The sequence below is a fragment of the Hypanus sabinus genome, chromosome 13, assembly GCF_030144855.1.
Source record: "Hypanus sabinus isolate sHypSab1 chromosome 13, sHypSab1.hap1, whole genome shotgun sequence".
NCBI lineage: Eukaryota > Metazoa > Chordata > Chondrichthyes > Myliobatiformes > Dasyatidae > Hypanus > Hypanus sabinus.
Window position 1 is genome coordinate 72,579,862 of NC_082718.1, and position 22,370 is coordinate 72,602,231.

A 22,370-nucleotide genomic window follows, 5' to 3' on the forward strand; every position below is an offset into this window, starting at 1 on the left:
GAGACAGTCCCGGTGAGTATTCTGTCCGATGGGATGGGGGAGAAACAGACTGTCTGGGTGGATATTCTGTCTGATGGGACGGGGTGAAGAGAGACTGTCCGGCTGGGTATTCTGGCTGATGGGACGGGGTGAAGAGAGACTGTCCGGGTGGATATTCTGTCTGATGGGACGGGGTGAAGAGAGACTGTCCAGGTGGGTATTCTGCCTGATGGGAAGTGGTGAAGAAAGACTGTCCGGAAGGGTATTATGTCCCATAGGTTGGGGTGAAGAGAGACTGTCCAGGTGGGTATTCAGCCTGATGGGAAAGGGGTGAAGAGAGACTGTCCGGGTGGATATTCTGTCCGATGGTAGAGGGTGAAGAGAGACTGTCCGGATGGGTATTCTGTCCGATGGACAGGGGAGAAGAGAGACCGCCCAGGTGGGTATGCTGTCTGATGGGACGGGGTGAAGAGAGACTGTCCGATGGGACAGGGGTGAAGAGAGACAGTCCCGGTGAGTATTCTGTCCGATGGGATGGGGGAAAAACAGACTGTCTGGGTGGATATTCTGTCTGATGGGACAGGGTGAAGAGAGACTGTCCGGGTGGATAATCTGTCTGATGGACAGGGGTGAAGAGAGACTGTCCGGGTGGGTATTCTGGCTGATGGGACGGGGTGAAGAGAGACTGTCCGGGTGGATATTCTGTCTGATGGGACGGGGTGAAGAGAGACTGTCCGGGTGGATATTCTGTCTGATGGGACGGGGTGAAGAGAGACTGTCCGGATGGGTATTCTGTCCGATGGACAGGGGAGAAGAGAGACCGCCCAGGTGGGTATTCTGTCTGATGGACAGGGGTGAAGAGAGACTGTCCGATGGGACGGGGTGAAGGGAGACCGCCCAGGTGGGTATTCTGTCTGATGGACAGGGGAGAAGAGAGACCGCCCAGGTGGGTATGCTGTCTGATGGGACGGGGTGAAGAGAGACTGTCCGATGGGACAGGGTGAAGAGAGACTGTCCGATGGGACAGGGGTGAAGAGAGACAGTCCCGGTGAGTATTCTGTCCGATGGGATGGGGGAAAAACAGACTGTCTGGGTGGAAATTCTGTCTGATGGGACAGGGTGAAGAGAGACTGTCCGGGTGGATAATCTGTCTGATGGACAGGGGTGAAGAGAGACTGTCCGGGTGGGTATTCTGGCTGATGGGACGGGGTGAAGAGAGACTGTCCGGGTGGATATTCTGTCTGATGGGACGGGGTGAAGAGAGACTGTCCGGGTGGATATTCTGTCTGATGGGACGGGGTGAAGAGAGATTGTCCAGGTGGGTATTCTGTCCGATAGGACTGGGTGAAGAGAGACTGTCCGGGTGGATATTCTGTCTGATGGGACGGGGTGAAGAGAGACTGTCCGGGTGGGTATTCTGGCTGATGGGACGGGGTGAAGAGAGACTGTCCAGGTGGGTATTCTGTCCGATAGGACTGGGTGAAGAGAGACTGTCCGATGGGACGGGGTGAAGGGAGACGGCCCAGGTGGGTATTCTGTCGGATGGACAGGCTAGAAGAGAGACCGCCCAGGTGGGTATGCTGTCTGATGGGACGGGGTGAAGAGAGACTGTCTGATGGGACAGGGGTAAAGAGAGACAGTCCCGGTGAGTATTCTGTCCGATGGGATGGGGGAGAAACAGACTGTCTGGGTGGATATTCTGTCTGATGGGACGGGGTGAAGAGAGACTGTCCGAGTGGGTATTCTGGCTGATGGAACGGGGTGAAGAGAGACTGTCCGGGTGGATATTCTGTCTGATGGGACGGGGTGAAGAGAGACTGTCCAGGTGGGTATTCTGTCTGATGGGACGGGGTGAAGAGAGACTGTCCGGGTGGGTATTCTGTCTGATGGGACGGGGTGAAGAGAGACTGTCCGGGTGGGTATTCTGTCCGATGGGATGGGGTGAAGAGAGACTGTCCAGGTGGGTATTCAGCCTGATGGGACGGGGTGAAGAGAGACTGTCCGGGTGGGTATTCTGGCTGATGGGACGGGGTGAAGAGAGACTGTCCAGGTGGGTATTCTGTCCGATAGGACTGGGTGAAGAGAGACTGTCCGATGGGACGGGGTGAAGGGAGACCGCCCAGGTGGGTATTCTGTCTGATGGACAGGCTAAAAGAGAGACCGCCCAGGTGGGTATGCTGTCTGATGGGACGGGGTGAAGAGAGACTGTCTGATGGGACAGGGGTAAAGAGAGACAGTCCCGGTGAGTATTCTGTCCGATGGGATGGGGGAGAAACAGACTGTCTGGGTGGATATTCTGTCTGATGGGACGGGGTGAAGAGAGACTGTCCGGGTGGGTATTCTGGCTGATGGAACGGGGTGAAGAGAGACTGTCCGGGTGGATATTCTGTCTGATGGGACGGGGTGAAGAGAGACTGTCCAGGTGGGTATTCTGTCTGATGGGACGGGGTGAAGAGAGACTGTCCGGGTGGGTATTCTGTCTGATGGGACGGGGTGAAGAGAGACTGTCCGGGTGGGTATTCTGTCCGATGGGATGGGGTGAAGAGAGACTGTCCAGGTGGGTATTCAGCCTGATGGGAAAGGGGTGAAGAGAGACTATCCGGATGGGTATTCTGTCTGATGGACAGGGGAGAAGAGAGACCGCCCAGGTGGGTATGCTGTCTGATGGGACGGGGTGAAGAGAGACTGTCTGATGGGACAGGGGTAAAGAGAGACAGTCCCGGTGAGTATTCTGTCCGATGGGATGGGGGAGAAACATACTGTCTGGGTGGATATTCTGTCTGATGGGACGGGGTGAAGAGAGACTGTCCGGTTGGGTATTCTGGCTGATGGGACGGGGTGAAGAGAGACTGTCCGGGTGGATATTCTGTCTGATGGGACGGGGTGAAGAGAGACTGTCCAGGTGGGTATTCTGTCTGATGGGACGGGGTGAAGAGAGACTGTCCGGGTGGGTATTCTGTCTGATGGACAGGCTAGAAGAGAGACCGCCCAGGTGGGTATGCTGTCTGATGGGACGGGGTGAAGAGAGACTGTCTGATGGGACAGGGGTAAAGAGAGACAGTCCCGGTGAGTATTCTGTCCGATGGGATGGGGGAGAAACATACTGTCTGGGTGGATATTCTGTCTGATGGGACGGGGTGAAGAGAGACTGTCCAGGTGGGTATTCTGTCTGTTGGGACGGGGTGAAGAGAGACTGTCCGGGTGGGTATTCTGTCTGATGGACAGGCTAGAAGAGAGACCGCCCAGGTGGGTATGCTGTCTGATGGGACGGGGTGAAGAGAGACTGTCCGATGGGACAGGGTGAAGAGAGACTGTCCGGATGGGTATTCTGTCCGATGGACAGGGGAGAAGAGAGACTGTCTGATGGGACAGGATGAAGAGAGACTGTCCGATGGGACGGGGTGAAGAGAGACTGTCCGGATGGGTATTCTGTCCGATGGACAGGGGAGAAGAGAGACCGCCCAGGTGGGTATGCTGTCTGATGGGACGGGGTGAAGAGAGACTGTCTGATGGGACAGGGGTAAAGAGAGACAGTCCCGGTGAGTATTCTGTCCGATGGGATGGGGGAGAAACAGACTGTCTGGGTGGATATTCTGCCTGATGGGACGGGGTGAAGAGAGACTGTCCGGGTGGGTATTCTGGCTGATGGGACGGGGTGAAGAGAGACTGTCCGGGTGGATATTCTGTCTGATGGGACGGGGTGAAGAGAGACTGTCCAGGTGGGTATTCTGTCTGATGGGACGGGGTGAAGAGAGACTGTCCGGGTGGGTATTCTGTCTGATGGGACGGGGTGAAGAGAGACTGTCCGGGTGGGTATTCTGTCCGATGGGATGGGGTGAAGAGAGACTGTCCAGGTGGGTATTCAGCCTGATGGGAAAGGGGTGAAGAGAGACTGTCCGGGTGGATATTCTGTCCGATGGGACGGGGTGAAGAGAGACTGTCCGGATGGGTATTCTGTCCGATGGACAGGGGAGAAGAGAGACTGCCCAGGTGGGTATGCTGTCTGATGGGACGGGGTGAAGAGAGACTGTCTGATGGGACAGGGGTAAAGAGAGACAGTCCCGGTGAGTATTCTGTCCGATGGGATGGGGGAGAAACAGACTGTCTGGGTGGATATTCTGTCTGATGGGACGGGGTGAAGAGAGACTGTCCGGGTGGGTATTCTGGCTGATGGGACGGGGTGAAGAGAGACTGTCTGGGTGGATATTCTGTCTGATGGGACGGGGTGAAGAGAGACTGTCCAGGTGAGTATTCTGTCTGATGGGACGGGGTGAAGAGAGTCTGTCCGGGGTGGGTATTCTGTCTGATGGGACGGGGTGAAGAGAGACTGTCCGGGTGGGTATTCTGTCCGATGGGATGGGGTGAAGAGAGACTGCCCGGGTGGGTATTCTGTCTGATGGGACGGGGTGAAGAGAGAATGTCCGGGTGGGTATTCTGTCTGATGGGACGGGGTGAAGAGAGACTGTCCGGGTGGATATTCTGTCTGATGGGACGGGGTGAAGAGAGACTGTCCAGGTGGGTATTCTGTCCGATAGGACTGGGTGAAGAGAGACTGTCCAGGTGGATATTCTGTCTGATTGGATGGGGTGAAGAGAGACTGTCCAGGTGGGTATTCTGTCTGATGGGAGAGGGGTGAAGAGAGACTGTCCAGGTGGGTATTCTGTCCGATAGGACTGGGTGAAAAGAGACTGTCCGATGGGACGGGGTGAAGGGAGACCGCCCAGGTGGGTATTCTGTCTGATGGACAGGCTAGAAGAGAGACCGCCCAGGTGGGTATGCTGTCTGATGGGACGGGGTGAAGAGAGACTGTCCGGGTGGGTATTCTGTCTGATGGGACGGGGTGAAGAGAGACTGTCCGGGTGGGTATTCTGTCCGATGGGATGGGGTGAAGAGAGACTGTCCAGGTGGGTATTCAGCCTGATGGGAAAGGGGTGAAGAGAGACTGTCCGGGTGGATATTCTGTCCGATGGGACGGGGTGAAGAGAGACTGTCCGGATGGGTATTCTGTCCGATGGACAGGGGAGAAGAGAGACTGCCCAGGTGGGTATGCTGTCTGATGGGACGGGGTGAAGAGAGACTGTCTGATGGGACAGGGGTGAAGAGAGACTGTCCAGGTGGGTATTCTGTCTGATGGGACGGGGTGAAGAGAGACTGTCTGGGTGGGTATTCTGGCTGATGGGACGGGGTGAAGAGAGACTGTCTGGGTGGATATTCTGTCTGATGGGACGGGGTGAAGAGAGACTGTCCAGGTGGGTATTCTGTCTGATGGGACGGGGTGAAGAGAGTCTGTCCGGGTGGGTATTCTGTCTGATGGGACGGGGTGAAGAGAGACTGTCCGGGTGGGTATTCTGTCCGATGGGATGGGGTGAAGAGAGACTGTCCGGGTGGGTATTCTGTCTGATGGGACGGGGTGAAGAGAGAATGTCCGGGTGGGTATTCTGTCTGATGGGACGGGGTGAAGAGAGAATGTCCAGGTGGATATTCTGTCTGATTGGATGGGGTGAAGAGAGACTGTCCAGGTGGGTATTCTGTCTGATGGGAGAGGGGTGAAGAGAGACTGTCCGGGTGGGTATTCTGTCTGATGGGACGGGGTGAAGAGAGATTGTCCGGGTGGATATTCTGTCTGATGGGACGGGGTGAAGAGAGACTGTCCAGGTGGGTATTCTGTCTGATGGGACGGGGTGAAGAGAGACTGTCCGGGTGGGTATTCTGTCTGATGGACAGGCTAGAAGAGAGACCGCCCAGGTGGGTACGCTGTCTGATGGGACGGGGTGAAGAGAGACTGTCCGATGGGACAGGGTGAAGAGAGACTGTCCGGATGGGTATTCTGTCCGATGGACAGGGGAGAAGAGAGACTGTCTGATGGGACAGGATGAAGAGAGACTGTCCGATGGGACGGGGTGAAGAGAGACTGTCCGGATGGGTATTCTGTCCGATGGACAGGGGAGAAGAGAGACCGCCCAGGTGGGTATGCTGTCTGATGGGACGGGGTGAAGAGAGACTGTCTGATGGGACAGGGGTAAAGAGAGACAGTCCCGGTGAGTATTCTGTCCGATGGGATGGGGGAGAAACAGACTGTCTGGGTGGATATTCTGTCTGATGGGACGGGGTGAAGAGAGACTGTCCGGGTGGGTATTCTGGCTGATGGGACGGGGTGAAGAGAGACTGTCCGGGTGGATATTCTGTCTGATGGGACGGGGTGAAGAGAGGCTGTCCAGGTGGGTATTCTGTCTGATGGGACGGGGTGAAGAGAGACTGTCCGGGTGGGTATTCTGTCTGATGGGACGGGGTGAAGAGAGACTGTCCGGGTGGGTATTCTGTCCGATGGGATGGGGTGAAGAGAGACTGTCCAGGTGGGTATTCAGCCTGATGGGAAAGGGGTGAAGAGAGACTGTCCGGGTGGATATTCTGTCTGATGGGACGGGGTGAAGAGAGACTGTCCGGGTGGGTATGCTGTCTGATGGGACGGGGTGAAGAGAGACTGTCCGATGGGACAGGGTGAAGAGAGACTGTCCAGGTGGGTATTCAGCCTGATGGGAAAGGGGTGAAGAGAGACTGTCCGGGTGGATATTCTGTCCGATGGGACGGGGTGAAGAGAGACTGTCCGGATGGGTATTCTGTCCGATGGACAGGGGAGAAGAGAGACCGCCCAGGTGGGTATGCTGTCTGATGGGACGGGGTGAAGAGAGACTGTCCGATGGGACAGGGGTGAAGAGAGACAGTCCCGGTGAGTATTCTGTCCGATGGGATGGGGGAAAAACAGACTGTCTGGGTGGATAATCTGTCTGATGGACAGGGGTGAAGAGAGACTGTCTGGGTGGGTATTCTGGCTGATGGGACGGGGTGAAGAGAGACTGTCCGGGTGGATATTCTGTCTGATGGGACGGGGTGAAGAGAGACTGTCCGGGTGGATATTCTGTCTGATGGGACGGGGTGAAGAGAGATTGTCCAGGTGGGTATTCTGTCCGATAGGACTGGGTGAAGAGAGACTGCCGGGTGGATATTCTGTCTGATGGGACGGGGTGAAGAGAGACTGTCTGGGTGGGTATTCTGGCTGATGGGACGGGGTGAAGAGAGACTGTCCAGGTGGGTATTCTGTCCGATAGGACTGGGTGAAGAGAGACTGTCCGATGGGACGGGGTGAAGGGAGACCGCCCAGGTGGGTATTCTGTCTGATGGACAGGCTAGAAGAGTGACCGCCCAGGTGGGTATGCTGTCTGATGGGACGGGGTGAAGAGAGACTGTCTGATGGGACAGGGGTAAAGAGAGACAGTCCCGGTGAGTATTCTGTCCGATGGGATGGGGGAGAAACAGACTGTCTGGGTGGATATTCTGTCTGATGGGACGGGGTGAAGAGAGACTGTCCGGGTGGGTATTCTGGCTGATGGGACGGGGTGAAGAGAGACTGTCCGGGTGGGTATTCTGTCTGATGGGACGGGGTGAAGAGAGACTGTCCGGGTGGGTATTCTGTCCGATGGGATGGGGTGAAGAGAGACTGTCCAGGTGGGTATTCAGCCTGATGGGAAAGGGGTGAAGAGAGACTATCCGGATGGGTATTCTGTCTGATGGACAGGGGAGAAGAGAGACCGCCCAGGTGGGTATGCTGTCTGATGGGACGGGGTGAAGAGAGACTGTCTGATGGGACAGGGGTAAAGAGAGACAGTCCCGGTGAGTATTCTGTCCGATGGGATGGGGGAGAAACATACTGTCTGGGTGGATATTCTGTCTGATGGGACGGGGTGAAGAGAGACTGTCCGGTTGGGTATTCTGGCTGATGGGACGGGGTGAAGAGAGACTGTCCGGGTGGATATTCTGTCTGATGGGACGGGGTGAAGAGAGACTGTCCAGGTGGGTATTCTGTCTGATGGGACGGGGTGAAGAGAGACTGTCCGGGTGGGTATTCTGTCTGATGGACAGGCTAGAAGAGAGACCGCCCAGGTGGGTATGCTGTCTGATGGGACGGGGTGAAGAGAGACTGTCCGATGGGACAGGGTGAAGAGAGACTGTCCGGATGGGTATTCTGTCCGATGGACAGGGGAGAAGAGAGACTGTCTGATGGGACAGGATGAAGAGAGACTGTCCGATGGGACGGGGTGAAGAGAGACTGTCCGGATGGGTATTCTGTCCGATGGACAGGGGAGAAGAGAGACCGCCCAGGTGGGTATGCTGTCTGATGGGACGGGGTGAAGAGAGACTGTCTAATGGGACAGGGGTAAAGAGAGACAGTCCCGGTGAGTATTCTGTCCGATGGGATGGGGGAGAAACAGACTGTCTGGGTGGATATTCTGTCTGATGGGACGGGGTGAAGAGAGACTGTCCGGGTGGGTATTCTGGCTGATGGGACGGGGTGAAGAGAGACTGTCCGGGTGGATATTCTGTCTGATGGGACGGGGTGAAGAGAGACTGTCCAGGTGGGTATTCTGTCTGATGGGACGGGGTGAAGAGAGACTGTCCGGGTGGGTATTCTGTCTGATGGGACGGGGTGAAGAGAGACTGTCCGGGTGGGTATTCTGTCCGATGGGATGGGGTGAAGAGAGACTGTCCAGGTGGGTATTCAGCCTGATGGGAAAGGGGTGAAGAGAGACTGTCCGGGTGGATATTCTGTCCGATGGGACGGGGTGAAGAGAGACTGTCCGGATGGGTATTCTGTCCGATGGACAGGGGAGAAGAGAGACTGCCCAGGTGGGTATGCTGTCTGATGGGACGGGGTGAAGAGAGACTGTCTGATGGGACAGGGGTAAAGAGAGACAGTCCCGGTGAGTATTCTGTCCGATGGGATGGGGGAGAAACAGACTGTCTGGGTGGATATTCTGTCTGATGGGACGGGGTGAAGAGAGACTGTCCGGGTGGGTATTCTGGCTGATGGGACGGGGTGAAGAGAGACTGTCTGGGTGGATATTCTGTCTGATGGGACGGGGTGAAGAGAGACTGTCCAGGTGAGTATTCTGTCTGATGGGACGGGGTGAAGAGAGTCTGTCCGGGTGGGTATTCTGTCTGATGGGACGGGGTGAAGAGAGACTGTCCGGGTGGGTATTCTGTCCGATGGGATGGGGTGAAGAGAGACTGCCCGGGTGGGTATTCTGTCTGATGGGACGGGGTGAAGAGAGAATGTCCGGGTGGGTATTCTGTCTGATGGGACGGGGTGAAGAGAGACTGTCCGGGTGGATATTCTGTCTGATGGGACGGGGTGAAGAGAGACTGTCCAGGTGGGTATTCTGTCCGATAGGACTGGGTGAAGAGAGACTGTCCAGGTGGATATTCTGTCTGATTGGATGGGGTGAAGAGAGACTGTCCAGGTGGGTATTCTGTCTGATGGGAGAGGGGTGAAGAGAGACTGTCCAGGTGGGTATTCTGTCCGATAGGACTGGGTGAAGAGAGACTGTCCGATGGGACGGGGTGAAGGGAGACCGCCCAGGTGGGTATTCTGTCTGATGGACAGGCTAGAAGAGAGACCGCCCAGGTGGGTATGCTGTCTGATGGGACGGGGTGAAGAGAGACTGTCTGATGGGACAGGGGTAAAGAGAGACAGTCCCGGTGAGTATTCTGTCCGATGGGATGGGGGAGAAACAGACTGTCTGGGTGGATATTCTGTCTGATGGGACGGGGTGAAGAGAGACTGTCCGGGTGGGTATTCTGGCTGATGGGACGGGGTGAAGAGAGACTGTCCGGGTGGGTATTCTGTCTGATGGGACGGGGTGAAGAGAGACTGTCCGGGTGGGTATTCTGTCCGATGGGATGGGGTGAAGAGAGACTGTCCAGGTGGGTATTCAGCCTGATGGGAAAGGGTTGAAGAGAGACTATCCGGATGGGTATTCTGTCTGATGGACAGGGGAGAAGAGAGACCGCCCAGGTGGGTATGCTGTCTGATGGGACGGGGTGAAGAGAGACTGTCTGATGGGACAGGGGTAAAGAGAGACAGTCCCGGTGAGTATTCTGTCCGATGGGATGGGGGAGAAACATACTGTCTGGGTGGATATTCTGTCTGATGGGACGGGGTGAAGAGAGACTGTCCGGTTGGGTATTCTGGCTGATGGGACGGGGTGAAGAGAGACTGTCCGGGTGGATATTCTGTCTGATGGGACGGGGTGAAGAGAGACTGTCCAGGTGGGTATTCTGTCTGATGGGACGGGGTGAAGAGAGACTGTCCGGGTGGGTATTCTGTCTGATGGACAGGCTAGAAGAGAGACCGCCCAGGTGGGTATGCTGTCTGATGGGACGGGGTGAAGAGAGACTGTCCGATGGGACAGGGTGAAGAGAGACTGTCCGGATGGGTATTCTGTCCGATGGACAGGGGAGAAGAGAGACTGTCTGATGGGACAGGATGAAGAGAGACTGTCCGATGGGACGGGGTGAAGAGAGACTGTCCGGATGGGTATTCTGTCCGATGGACAGGGGAGAAGAGAGACCGCCCAGGTGGGTATGCTGTCTGATGGGACGGGGTGAAGAGAGACTGTCTGATGGGACAGGGGTAAAGAGAGACAGTCCCGGTGAGTATTCTGTCCGATGGGATGGGGGAGAAACAGACTGTCTGGGTGGATATTCTGTCTGATGGGACGGGGTGAAGAGAGACTGTCCGGGTGGGTATTCTGGCTGATGGGACGGGGTGAAGAGAGACTGTCCGGGTGGATATTCTGTCTGATGGGACGGGGTGAAGAGAGACTGTCCAGGTGGGTATTCTGTCTGATGGGACGGGGTGAAGAGAGACTGTCCGGGTGGGTATTCTGTCTGATGGGACGGGGTGAAGAGAGACTGTCCGGGTGGGTATTCTGTCCGATGGGATGGGGTGAAGAGAGACTGTCCAGGTGGGTATTCAGCCTGATGGGAAAGGGGTGAAGAGAGACTGTCCGGGTGGATATTCTGTCCGATGGGACGGGGTGAAGAGAGACTGTCCGGATGGGTATTCTGTCCGATGGACAGGGGAGAAGAGAGACTGCCCAGGTGGGTATGCTGTCTGATGGGACGGGGTGAAGAGAGACTGTCTGATGGGACAGGGGTAAAGAGAGACAGTCCCGGTGAGTATTCTGTCCGATGGGATGGGGGAGAAACAGACTGTCTGGGTGGATATTCTGTCTGATGGGACGGGGTGAAGAGAGACTGTCCGGGTGGGTATTCTGGCTGATGGGACGGGGTGAAGAGAGACTGTCTGGGTGGATATTCTGTCTGATGGGACGGGGTGAAGAGAGACTGTCCAGGTGAGTATTCTGTCTGATGGGACGGGGTGAAGAGAGTCTGTCCGGGTGGGTATTCTGTCTGATGGGACGGGGTGAAGAGAGACTGTCCGGGTGGGTATTCTGTCCGATGGGATGGGGTGAAGAGAGACTGCCCGGGTGGGTATTCTGTCTGATGGGACGGAGTGAAGAGAGAATGTCCGGGTGGGTATTCTGTCTGATGGGACGGGGTGAAGAGAGACTGTCCGGGTGGATATTCTGTCTGATGGGACGGGGTGAAGAGAGACTGTCCAGGTGGGTATTCTGTCCGATAGGACTGGGTGAAGAGAGACTGTCCAGGTGGATATTCTGTCTGATTGGATGGGGTGAAGAGAGACTGTCCAGGTGGGTATTCTGTCTGATGGGAGAGGGGTGAAGAGAGACTGTCCAGGTGGGTATTCTGTCCGATAGGACTGGGTGAAGAGAGACTGTCCGATGGGACGGGGTGAAGGGAGACCGCCCAGGTGGGTATTCTGTCTGATGGACAGGCTAGAAGAGAGACCGCCCAGGTGGGTATGCTGTCTGATGGGACGGGGTGAAGAGAGACTGTCCGGGTGGGTATTCTGTCTGATGGGACGGGGTGAAGAGAGACTGTCCGGGTGGGTATTCTGTCCGATGGGATGGGGTGAAGAGAGACTGTCCAGGTGGGTATTCAGCCTGATGGGAAAGGGGTGAAGAGAGACTGTCCGGGTGGATATTCTGTCCGATGGGACGGGGTGAAGAGAGACTGTCCGGATGGGTATTCTGTCCGATGGACAGGGGAGAAGAGAGACTGCCCAGGTGGGTATGCTGTCTGATGGGACGGGGTGAAGAGAGACTGTCTGATGGGACAGGGGTAAAGAGAGACAGTCCCGGTGAGTATTCTGTCCGATGGGATGGGGGAGAAACAGACTGTCTGGGTGGATATTCTGTCTGATGGGACGGGGTGAAGAGAGACTGTCCGGGTGGGTATTCTGGCTGATGGGACGGGGTGAAGAGAGACTGTCCGGGTGGATATTCTGTCTGATGGGACGGGGTGAAGAGAGACTGTCCAGGTGGGTATTCTGTCTGATGGGACGGGGTGAAGAGAGACTGTCCGGGTGGGTATTCTGTCTGATGGGACGGGGTGAAGAGAGACTGTCCGGGTGGGTATTCTGTCCGATGGGATGGGGTGAAGAGAGACTGTCCAGGTGGGTATTCAGCCTGATGGGAAAGGGGTGAAGAGAGACTGTCCGGGTGGATATTCTGTCCGATGGGACGGGGTGAAGAGAGACTGTCCGGATGGGTATTCTGTCCGATGGACAGGGGAGAAGAGAGACTGCCCTGGTGGGTATGCTGTCTGATGGGACGGGGTGAAGAGAGACTGTCTGATGGGACAGGGGTAAAGAGAGACAGTCCCGGTGAGTATTCTGTCCGATGGGATGGGGTGAAGAGAGACTGCCCGGGTAGGTATTCTGTCTGATGGGACGGGGTGAAGAGAGAATGTCCGGGTGGGTATTCTGTCTGATGGGACGGGGTGAAGAGAGACTGTCCGGGTGGATATTCTGTCTGATGGGACGGGGTGAAGAGAGACTGTCCAGGTGGGTATTCTGTCCGATAGGACTGGGTGAAGAGAGACTGTCCAGGTGGATATTCTGTCTGATTGGATGGGGTGAAGAGAGACTGTCCAGGTGGGTATTCTGTCTGATGGGAGAGGGGTGAAGAGAGACTGTCCAGGTGGGTATTCTGTCCGATAGGACTGGGTGAAGAGAGACTGTCCGATGGGACGGGGTGAAGGGAGACCGCCCAGGTGGGTATTCTGTCTGATGGACAGGCTAGAAGAGAGACCGCCCAGGTGGGTATGCTGTCTGATGGGACGGGGTGAAGAGAGACTGTCCGGGTGGGTATTCTGTCTGATGGGACGGGGTGAAGAGAGACTGTCCGGGTGGGTATTCTGTCCGATGGGATGGGGTGAAGAGAGACTGTCCAGGTGGGTATTCAGCCTGATGGGAAAGGGGTGAAGAGAGACTGTCCGGGTGGATATTCTGTCCGATGGGACGGGGTGAAGAGAGACTGTCCGGATGGGTATTCTGTCCGATGGACAGGGGAGAAGAGAGACTGCCCAGGTGGGTATGCTGTCTGATGGGACGGGGTGAAGAGAGACTGTCTGATGGGACAGGGGTAAAGAGCGACAGTCCCGGTGAGTATTCTGTCCGATGGGATGGGGGAGAAACAGACTGTCTGGGTGGATATTCTGTCTGATGGGACGGGGTGAAGAGAGACTGTCCGGGTGGGTATTCTGGCTGATGGGACGGGGTGAAGAGAGACTGTCTGGGTGGATATTCTGTCTGATGGGACGGGGTGAAGAGAGACTGTCCAGGTGGGTATTCTGTCTGATGGGACGGGGTGAAGAGAGTCTGTCCGGGTGGGTATTCTGTCTGATGGGACGGGGTGAAGAGAGACTGTCCGGGTGGGTATTCTGTCCGATGGGATGGGGTGAAGAGAGACTGTCCGGGTGGGTATTCTGTCTGATGGGACGGGGTGAAGAGAGAATGTCCGGGTGGGTATTCTGTCTGATGGGACGGGGTGAAGAGAGAATGTCCAGGTGGATATTCTGTCTGATTGGATGGGGTGAAGAGAGACTGTCCAGGTGGGTATTCTGTCTGATGGGAGAGGGGTGAAGAGAGACTGTCCGGGTGGGTATTCTGTCTGATGGGACGGGGTGAAGAGAGATTGTCCGGGTGGATATTCTGTCTGATGGGACGGGGTGAAGAGAGACTGTCCAGGTGGGTATTCTGTCTGATGGGACGGGGTGAAGAGAGACTGTCCGGGTGGGTATTCTGTCTGATGGACAGGCTAGAAGAGAGACCGCCCAGGTGGGTACGCTGTCTGATGGGACGGGGTGAAGAGAGACTGTCCGATGGGACAGGGTGAAGAGAGACTGTCCGGATGGGTATTCTGTCCGATGGACAGGGGAGAAGAGAGACTGTCTGATGGGACAGGATGAAGAGAGACTGTCCGATGGGACGGGGTGAAGAGAGACTGTCCGGATGGGTATTCTGTCCGATGGACAGGGGAGAAGAGAGACCGCCCAGGTGGGTATGCTGTCTGATGGGACGGGGTGAAGAGAGACTGTCTGATGGGACAGGGGTAAAGAGAGACAGTCCCGGTGAGTATTCTGTCCGATGGGATGGGGGAGAAACAGACTGTCTGGGTGGATATTCTGTCTGATGGGACGGGGTGAAGAGAGACTGTCCGGGTGGGTATTCTGGCTGATGGGACGGGGTGAAGAGAGACTGTCCGGGTGGATATTCTGTCTGATGGGACAGGGTGAAGAGAGACTGTCCAGGTGGGTATTCTGTCTGATGGGAGAGGGGTGAAGAGAGACTGTCCGGGTGGGTATTCTGTCCGATAGGACTGGGTGAAGAGAGAATGTCCGGGTGGATATTCTGTCTGATTGGATGGGGTGAAGAGAGACTGTCCAGGTGGGTATTCTGTCTGATGGGAGAGGGGTGAAGAGAGACTGTCCGGGTGGGTATTCTGTCCGATAGGACTGGGTGAAGAGAGAATGTCCGGGTGGATATTCTGTCTGATGGGACGGGGTGAAGAGAGACTGTCCAGGTGGGTATTCTGTCCGATAGGACTGGGTGAAGAGAGACTGTCTGGGTGGGTATTCTGTCCGATAGGACTGGGTGAAGAGAGACTGTCCAGGTGGGTATTCTGTCTGATGGGAGAGGGGTGAAGAGAGACTGTCCAGGTGGGTATTCTGACTGATGGGACGGGGTGAAGAGAGACTGTCCGGGTGGGTATTCTGTCTGATGGGACGGGGTGAAGAGAGACCGCCCAGGTGGATATTCTGCCTGATGGACAGTGGAGAAGTGAGACCATCTGGGTGTGTGTGGTCTTTGCTAGTTCAGAATCAGAAATAGAATTCAAATCATGTTTTTTATCATGGACATTTGTTGTCTTTCTTGTGTCCCCTTCCAAACCGACAGTATTCTGAGGTGATTCCTAGGTTGATGTAATGATTCAAAAACTCTGACAGGGAGAAGTGAATAATTTAAGAGAAAGGAACTTCAATAAATGTTATTATTCACCTCAAATCTCTTCAGCTGTGCCCTCTGGAACTCGAGCTTGTTCTCAAGATCACAGATGGTAGCTTCCTGTCGGCTTACAATTCCACGTTCCACCATCGAGTTTTCCATGAATTCAATCCTACTCTGTGCCACCTGCAACTGAGTTTTGATAAAGACCAATTAATGTATGGTTGGAAGCACAACTCAGGTAACAGAAAACAATCAATCTGTCTCTCCGTGGCAACAAGAGTGGCTCAGAGACCAAATTCGCTGCCTCACAGCTCCAGTCCTGACCTCGGGTGCTGTCCGTGCGGAGTTTGCACAATCTCCTTGTGACTCTGTGAATTTCCTCATGTGTGCTCTGGTTTTTTTCCCTAATCCCAAAGACATGCTATTTGGTAGGTTAATTGGCTATTACAGATGAGTGGTAGAAGATGGAAAGAGTCAATGAGATGTAGGTGGGGGAGAATGAAAAATGGGATTAATGTAGGAATCAGGTAACAGTTGATAGCCAGTACAGACTTGATGGGCTGCAGAGCCTGTTTCTCTGCTGTCTCTCTGCATGATTCTGACTCTAACTCTCATGTGCATTGCACCTTTTCTTGATAAAGTCACTTACATTATATCGCTGGAGAAGGAGAGATACTCCGTCATGGCAACATATGCTTAAAATGATAAACTGGTTTGTAAAATGCTATCTTGCATTTAATGATCATTTACAAATCCAATGAAAGAAATTAAATGATAAACTGTTTTACCATGGAACTAATGGAGGATAGATGTTGGCAGGTGGGTCATATAATCTACATAGCGCTACAACAAAACTGGCCCTTCAACCCATCTAGTCAGTGCTGAACTTTTATTCTGCCTAGTCCCATCAACCTGCACCTGGATCACAGTCCTCCCTCCCCTTCTATTCAAACTTCTCTCAAATGTTTCAATTGAATACGCATTCACATTTCCACTGATGGTTCATTCCACACTCACACCCTGCCCCTCTGGTTGAAGAACTTCCCTTTCATGTTCCCCTTAAATATCTCACCCTTTGCCCTTAACCCATGACCTCCAGTTGTAGTCTCACGCAATTTTGGTGGGAAAACCCTGCTTTGTAGTTATCCCATCTAAACCCTTCACAATTTTGCATACCTCTGTTTGGTGGTGAAATGGGGAGATCAACGCCAAAGGAAGTTTATCGTGAGGGTCTGTGTTACATTGACTAAGTGCTATAATCCTCAATGCACTGTGGAATCATGGATCTGAGTCTGTGTGTGGGTGAATCTCTAGAGGTGGCACAGTAGCTTGAGTGAGTGTTGACTAAATTAAATAAGATCATGGACTTGATAAATATAGAAACATTAAAGTACAATTCTGAAAGGTTATGCTGAACAAGCAAAGATTGTGCAGATGTTGGAAATCCTGAGCAACGCACACAAAATGTTGGAGGAGCTCATCAGGTCAGGAGGTATTAGAAGAGAAATAAAGAGCCAGAGTATTATATCCAATTCTTATAGAATCAAATAGTCATAGAACTTGGAAACAAACCCTTCACCTAATACCACACTGACTCCATTTGGTCTCTAGACTTCTCTACCTTGGGTGATTCAAATGTTCATCCAGGTGTGTTTTCAATTTGAGAAGGCCACTCAGATAGTGCAGTCAAGGCTTCAAGCACCCCTCTGCATGAAAAAGATTTTCCTCAAATCTTACCTCTTACCCTAAACCTGTGCCCTCTGGTTTATATCAGTCTCCTGAACCAGTGCGGATAACTTCACTCACCTCAACTCTGAACTGATTCCACAAACTATGGACTCACTTTCAAGGACTCTACAACTGATGCCCCCAGCATTATTTATTTATTTATTTATTTATTTTTGTATTTGAACAGATTGCCTTCTTTTGCACATAGCTTGTTTGTCAGTCTCTCTTTATAGTTTATTAATTTTGTGTTCCACTGTGAATGCCTCCAAGAAAATGAACTCAGGGTAGTACGTGGTGATATAGATGTATCTTGACAATAAATTGCCTTTACTTTAGACACCTCTGCCATGGGGAAATGTTCTGCTCTATCGATGCTACTCTCTCTTTAGAAGTTTTTATCAGATTTCCCTCTCAACATCTTCTGCTCGAAGGAAAATAAATCCAGGCTCTCCTCATCAATGAAACATTGCATTCCAGGCAACATCTCCTCTTAATGCTCTCCAGTACAATAACTGCACACACTTCCAGTTGTGGCCTAACCAACGTTTTATAAAGTAGTACCATTAAAGATTTGTCACATGTATATTGAAGCATGCAGTGAAATGCATCATTTGCATTAAGGACCAACACAATCTGAATGTACACGTACAACAAGCTGGAGGAACTCAGCAGGTCGGACAGCATCCGTGGAAACGAACAGTCAACGTTTCGGGCCGAGACCCTTCGTCCTGATGAAGGGTCTCGGTCCAAAACAATGACTGTTTATTTCCACAGATGCTGTCTGACCTGCTGAGTTCCTCCAGCTTGTAGTACATGTTGCTTTGACCGCAGCATCTGCAGTGTCCTTTATGTTTACAATCTGAATGTTTGTTGGGCAGCACACAACTGTCATCATTCTTCCCACACCAACATAACATGCCTATTCACTTTTGAACCCTAACCAGTATGTCTTTGGAAAGTGGGAGGAGACCTAGGCATCCTCAATCATGGGGAGAACACGCAAACTCCTTGCAGACCGCAGCAGGAGTTGGATCCCAATTGCTGACTATTGGCACTGTGATACCATTATATCACTGTACTTCCTCTTAAATATCCTGCTTTTAAGTTTTGTGCCTCAGCTAATGAGGACAACAATCCAAACGGTTTCTTCACCACCTCACCTATCCATGTTGCCACCTTCAGATATCTTCATATTTGTACACCTCAGTCCCTGTGTTTCAGTACTCCTTCGAGTCCAACCATTCATTGTATATGTCCTGCCTTTACTGGTCCTCCCAAAGCACATCACCTTGCACTTATCAGGATTAAATTAAATCTGCTGTAGTTCGAGCCATTCCTACAACTGATCAATATCTTCCTGTAGTGTACAGCTATCTTGTCCTCATTGTCCTGCAGAATTTATGTATAACTTGTACTGTACTTAATTTACATTCTGAGTGTGGGCTGTACCTATGTGCCTGTGATGCTGCTACAAACAAGTTTTTCATTGTACCTGTACCTCACTGTAGTTGGGCATGTGACAGTAACTCTATTTGATAATAAGCTCAATTATCCTCCTCCCTTTGTCAACAATACCACCAATTTTTGTGTTATCTGCAAAGTTACTAATCATACCTCCTACGTTCCTATCCAGATTGTTAGTGCATGTATTATGAAGGAAGTAAAGGCCCTAGACAAGGAGAAATAAGATATACTACAATGATTTGGAATTGGAATTAGTTACTATTATCACGTGTACCAAGATACAGCAAAAAGGTTTCTTGCAAACTGTTCATACAAATCAGATCATTACACAGGGCATTGAGGTAGAACAAGATGAAAAAAAAGCATAGAATAAAATATTGTCAAAATGAAATATGGCTATCCATGGCCTCCCCTATTGTCAAAATGAATCCAGACTCAGGTTGGAGGAACAACACCTTAAATACCGGCTGGGTAGCCTCCAACCTGATGGCATGAACATTGACTTCTCTAACTTCTGTTAATGCCCCTCCTCCCCTTCTTACCCCATCCCTGACATATTTAGTTGTTTGCCTGTTCTCCATCTCCCTCTGGTGCTCCCCCCCCACCTCCTTTCTTTCTCCTGAGGCCTCCCGTCTCATGATCCTTTCCCTTCTCCAGCTCTGTATCACTTTTACCAATCTCCTTTCCAGCTCTTAGCTTCATCCCACCCCCTCCGATCTTCTCCTATCATTTTGCATTTCCCCCTCCCCCCACTACTTTCAAATCTCTTACTATCTTTCCTGTCAGTTAGTCCTGATGAAGGGTCTCGGCCTGAAACATTGACTGCTCATTTCAACGGATGCTGCCCAACCTGCTGAGTTCATCCAGCTTGTTTGTACGTGTTGTTTTGACCACAGCATCTGCAGTGTACTTTGTGTTTACTATTCATTACTCTGCTGCAAAGTCTCTTTGAGTTATGCCTACCCTGAAGAAGTCTAAATCTTCTCTTCGATGGGACTTCAGTGAGACCCTTTCTCACTGCTCACCCTCTGTGATCTCCCCCTCTCTTTGACTCTTTGATCATGTATCATGTACCCAGACATGGTACCACAGCCACATCTCATTTTTGGGAACGTGTCTCCGCCACCATCTTGTACCGCAGGGATTCCAGCTCCGGTTCCAGGCCTCCCAGTTTGGGCCCAGCGACGATCCCTAGTACCTCTGTTTTATTGACCGTTGCTCCCTTCGCTGCTCCCGTCGGATTCTCCAAGCCACACCCACCGCCATGCGGAGATACCTACGGACACTGTCTCTCTCTCTCAGCCACCACTGCGGGCCTCGCTCTTCACTGTCTGCCATGGACCTCTCCTACACTTCATTCTCCACCAGATTCACACCTCCAACTGCCGTTTCTTCTCCCTCCTCGTGTCCAAGAAGGATTACAAGCTCGCCTGCCTGCAGCCCCCAATGACCGCTTCCAGTCCAAACCCCGACCCCTCGGACTTTGACTTCTCAGGCCTTCAGCAGGCCAAAGACCCATCCACCTCTGACTCTAACCCCGACTGGAACCACGACCTCCCGGACATGGGCATCAGTCCCTGACGCGCCATGGACTCACTCGCTTCTGACTCGGACCTCAGTTCTGGTGCCCTGCAGACCACAGGCTCCAACACCCTCAGTTCCAGATCCAGTTCAGACCGAGATCCTGATACTCTCCAGACCGGGACTGCTCTTACTGCCGCTGGGTCCTACCACTCGTCTTATTCCTCTACTACCCCCTATATTCCCCGCGACTCCCAACCTTCCCTCCACCCCTCATCCCCCTCCATTCCTCTGATCCCTCATCCTCTCCTCAGCCTGCTCTCCCTGAACATCCCAACCACCCTCTCCCTCCTCCCACTCTTTACCCTCCTCTGACCCCAGCCCCAACCCTTGCCATGTCTTCATCGTCCCCTCTGACCTTCCCCTCTCTGAGGCAGAGCATTCTGTGCTTAGCAAGGGCCTCATTTTTGTCCCCTCCGTCCACACCTCAGTGAGTTCCGTGGCTGACATGACGCGGAACTCTTCTTCCCTCTGAGCCTACTACTTTAACAAGGATTCCCCCCCCCCCCCCCCATTGATGAACCCTTCTCACATCTTCAACCCTCCTCCTCCTCGTGGACATCCCCACCGGGCCTTCTACCTGCACTCGATCTTTTCATCTCCAACTGTCGCCGAGACATCAACCTTCTCAACTTCACCACTCCTCTCTCCTGTTCCAACCTCACTCCCTCTGAAAGCACTGCCCTCCACTCTCTCCGCACTAATCCTAACCTCACCATCAAACCCGCAGACAAAGGTGGTGCTGTAGTAGTCTGTCAAATGGACCTCTACCTCACTGAGGCCAAACGGCAGCTCTCTGACACCTCCTCGTACTTACCCCTGGAACAGGACCCCACCCAAAAACATCAAACCATTGTCTCCCATACCATCACTGCCCTTATCAACTCCGGAGAACTTCCATCCTCAGCCAAAAAACTCATAATTCCCACACCCTGCACTACTCGGTTTTACCTCCTCCCCAAGGTCCACAAGCCTGACTGTCCTGGCAGGCCTATAGTTTTGGCCTGCTCCTGCCCCACCAAACTTGTACCTGCCTACCTGGTCTCCATTTTTTCACTCATAGTTCAGTCCTTCCACCTCCTACATCCGGGGTACATCCCATGCCCTCCACCTCTTCAATAACTTCCAGTTCCCCGGTTCCGACTGCTTCATTTTCACCATGGATGTCCAATCCTTATACACTTCAATCTCCCATCAAGAAGGCCTCAAAGCCCTCTGCTACTTTCTTGACAATAGACCTCACCAGTTCCCCAACACCAGCACCCTCCTCCGGTTGGTGGAACTGGTACTCACACTTAATAACTTCTCTTTTGGCTCTTCCCGCTTTCTTCAAACTAAGGGTGTAGCTATGGGCACTCACATGGGCCCCAGCTATGCCTACCCCTTTTTTTGGGTTATGTGTAACAGTCTATGCTTCAAATCTAAACTGGTACTGCTCCCCAACTTTTCCTTCACTACATTGACGACTACATTGGTGCTGCTTCCTGCACCCATACTGAGCTTGTCAATTTCATTGACTTTGCCCCTAACTTTAACCCAGCCCTCAAATTGACCTGGTCCATCTCGGACACTTCTCTTCCCTTTCTCAATCTCTCTGTCTCCATCTCTGGAGACAGACTATCCACTGACATCTTCTATAAACCCACTGACTCCCATAACTACCTTGATTATATCTCTTCCCACCCTGCCAAAAGTAATCCCAGTTCCTCCGTCTCCGCCGCATCTGCTCCAGGACATCTCAAATGTCCTCTTTCTTTAAGGTTAGTGGTTTCCCTTCTGCCCTCATCAATGATGCCCTCATCCGCATCTCCTCCATTTCCCGCACTTTGGCCCTCACTCCATCCCCCCATAACCGCAACAGGGACCGTGTTCCCCTTGTCCTCACCTACCACCCCACCAGCCTCCGGATCCAGCATATTATCCTCCGCAATTTCCGTCAGCTTTAACAGGACCCCACCACTCAGCACATCTTTCCCTCTCTACCCCTCTCTGCTTTTTGCAGGGGTCGTTCCCTCCGCAACTGCCTGGTCCACACGCCCCTCCCCACAGATCTCCTGGTACTTATCCCTGCAAGTGTAAGTGCTACACCTGTCCCTACACCTCCTCTCTTACCACCATTCAGGGCCCCAAACAATCCTTCCAGGTGAGGCAACACTTCACTTGTGAGTTTGTTGGGGTCATCTATTGCATCCAGTGCTCCCAGTGCAGCCTCCTCTACATCGGTGAGACCTGACGCAGATTGGGGGACTGCTTCATCGAGCACCTCTGCTCCGTCCACCACAACAGACAGAATCTCCCGGTTGCCACCTACTTCAACTCTGCTTCACATTCCATTCGGATATGTCCATAGATGGCCTCCTCTACTGCCATGATGAGGCCAAACTCAGGTTGGAGGAACAACATCTCA

The 22,370-nt window shown here is 52.9% G+C and overlaps 1 protein-coding gene across 1 annotated transcript in view; it reads right to left on the reverse strand.

Moving 5' to 3' along the window:
- Nucleotides 1-22,370, reverse strand: part of LOC132403977 (unconventional myosin-XVIIIb-like) — a gene marked incomplete at its 5' end in the record, with an annotated part of 415,128 nt that overhangs the window by 77,581 nt on the left and 315,177 nt on the right. The window contains one exon of the mRNA XM_059987873.1: nt 15,242-15,379. Coding sequence (XP_059843856.1) covers nt 15,242-15,379 — 138 coding nt within the window. The remainder of the gene's footprint in view (nt 1-15,241; nt 15,380-22,370) is intronic.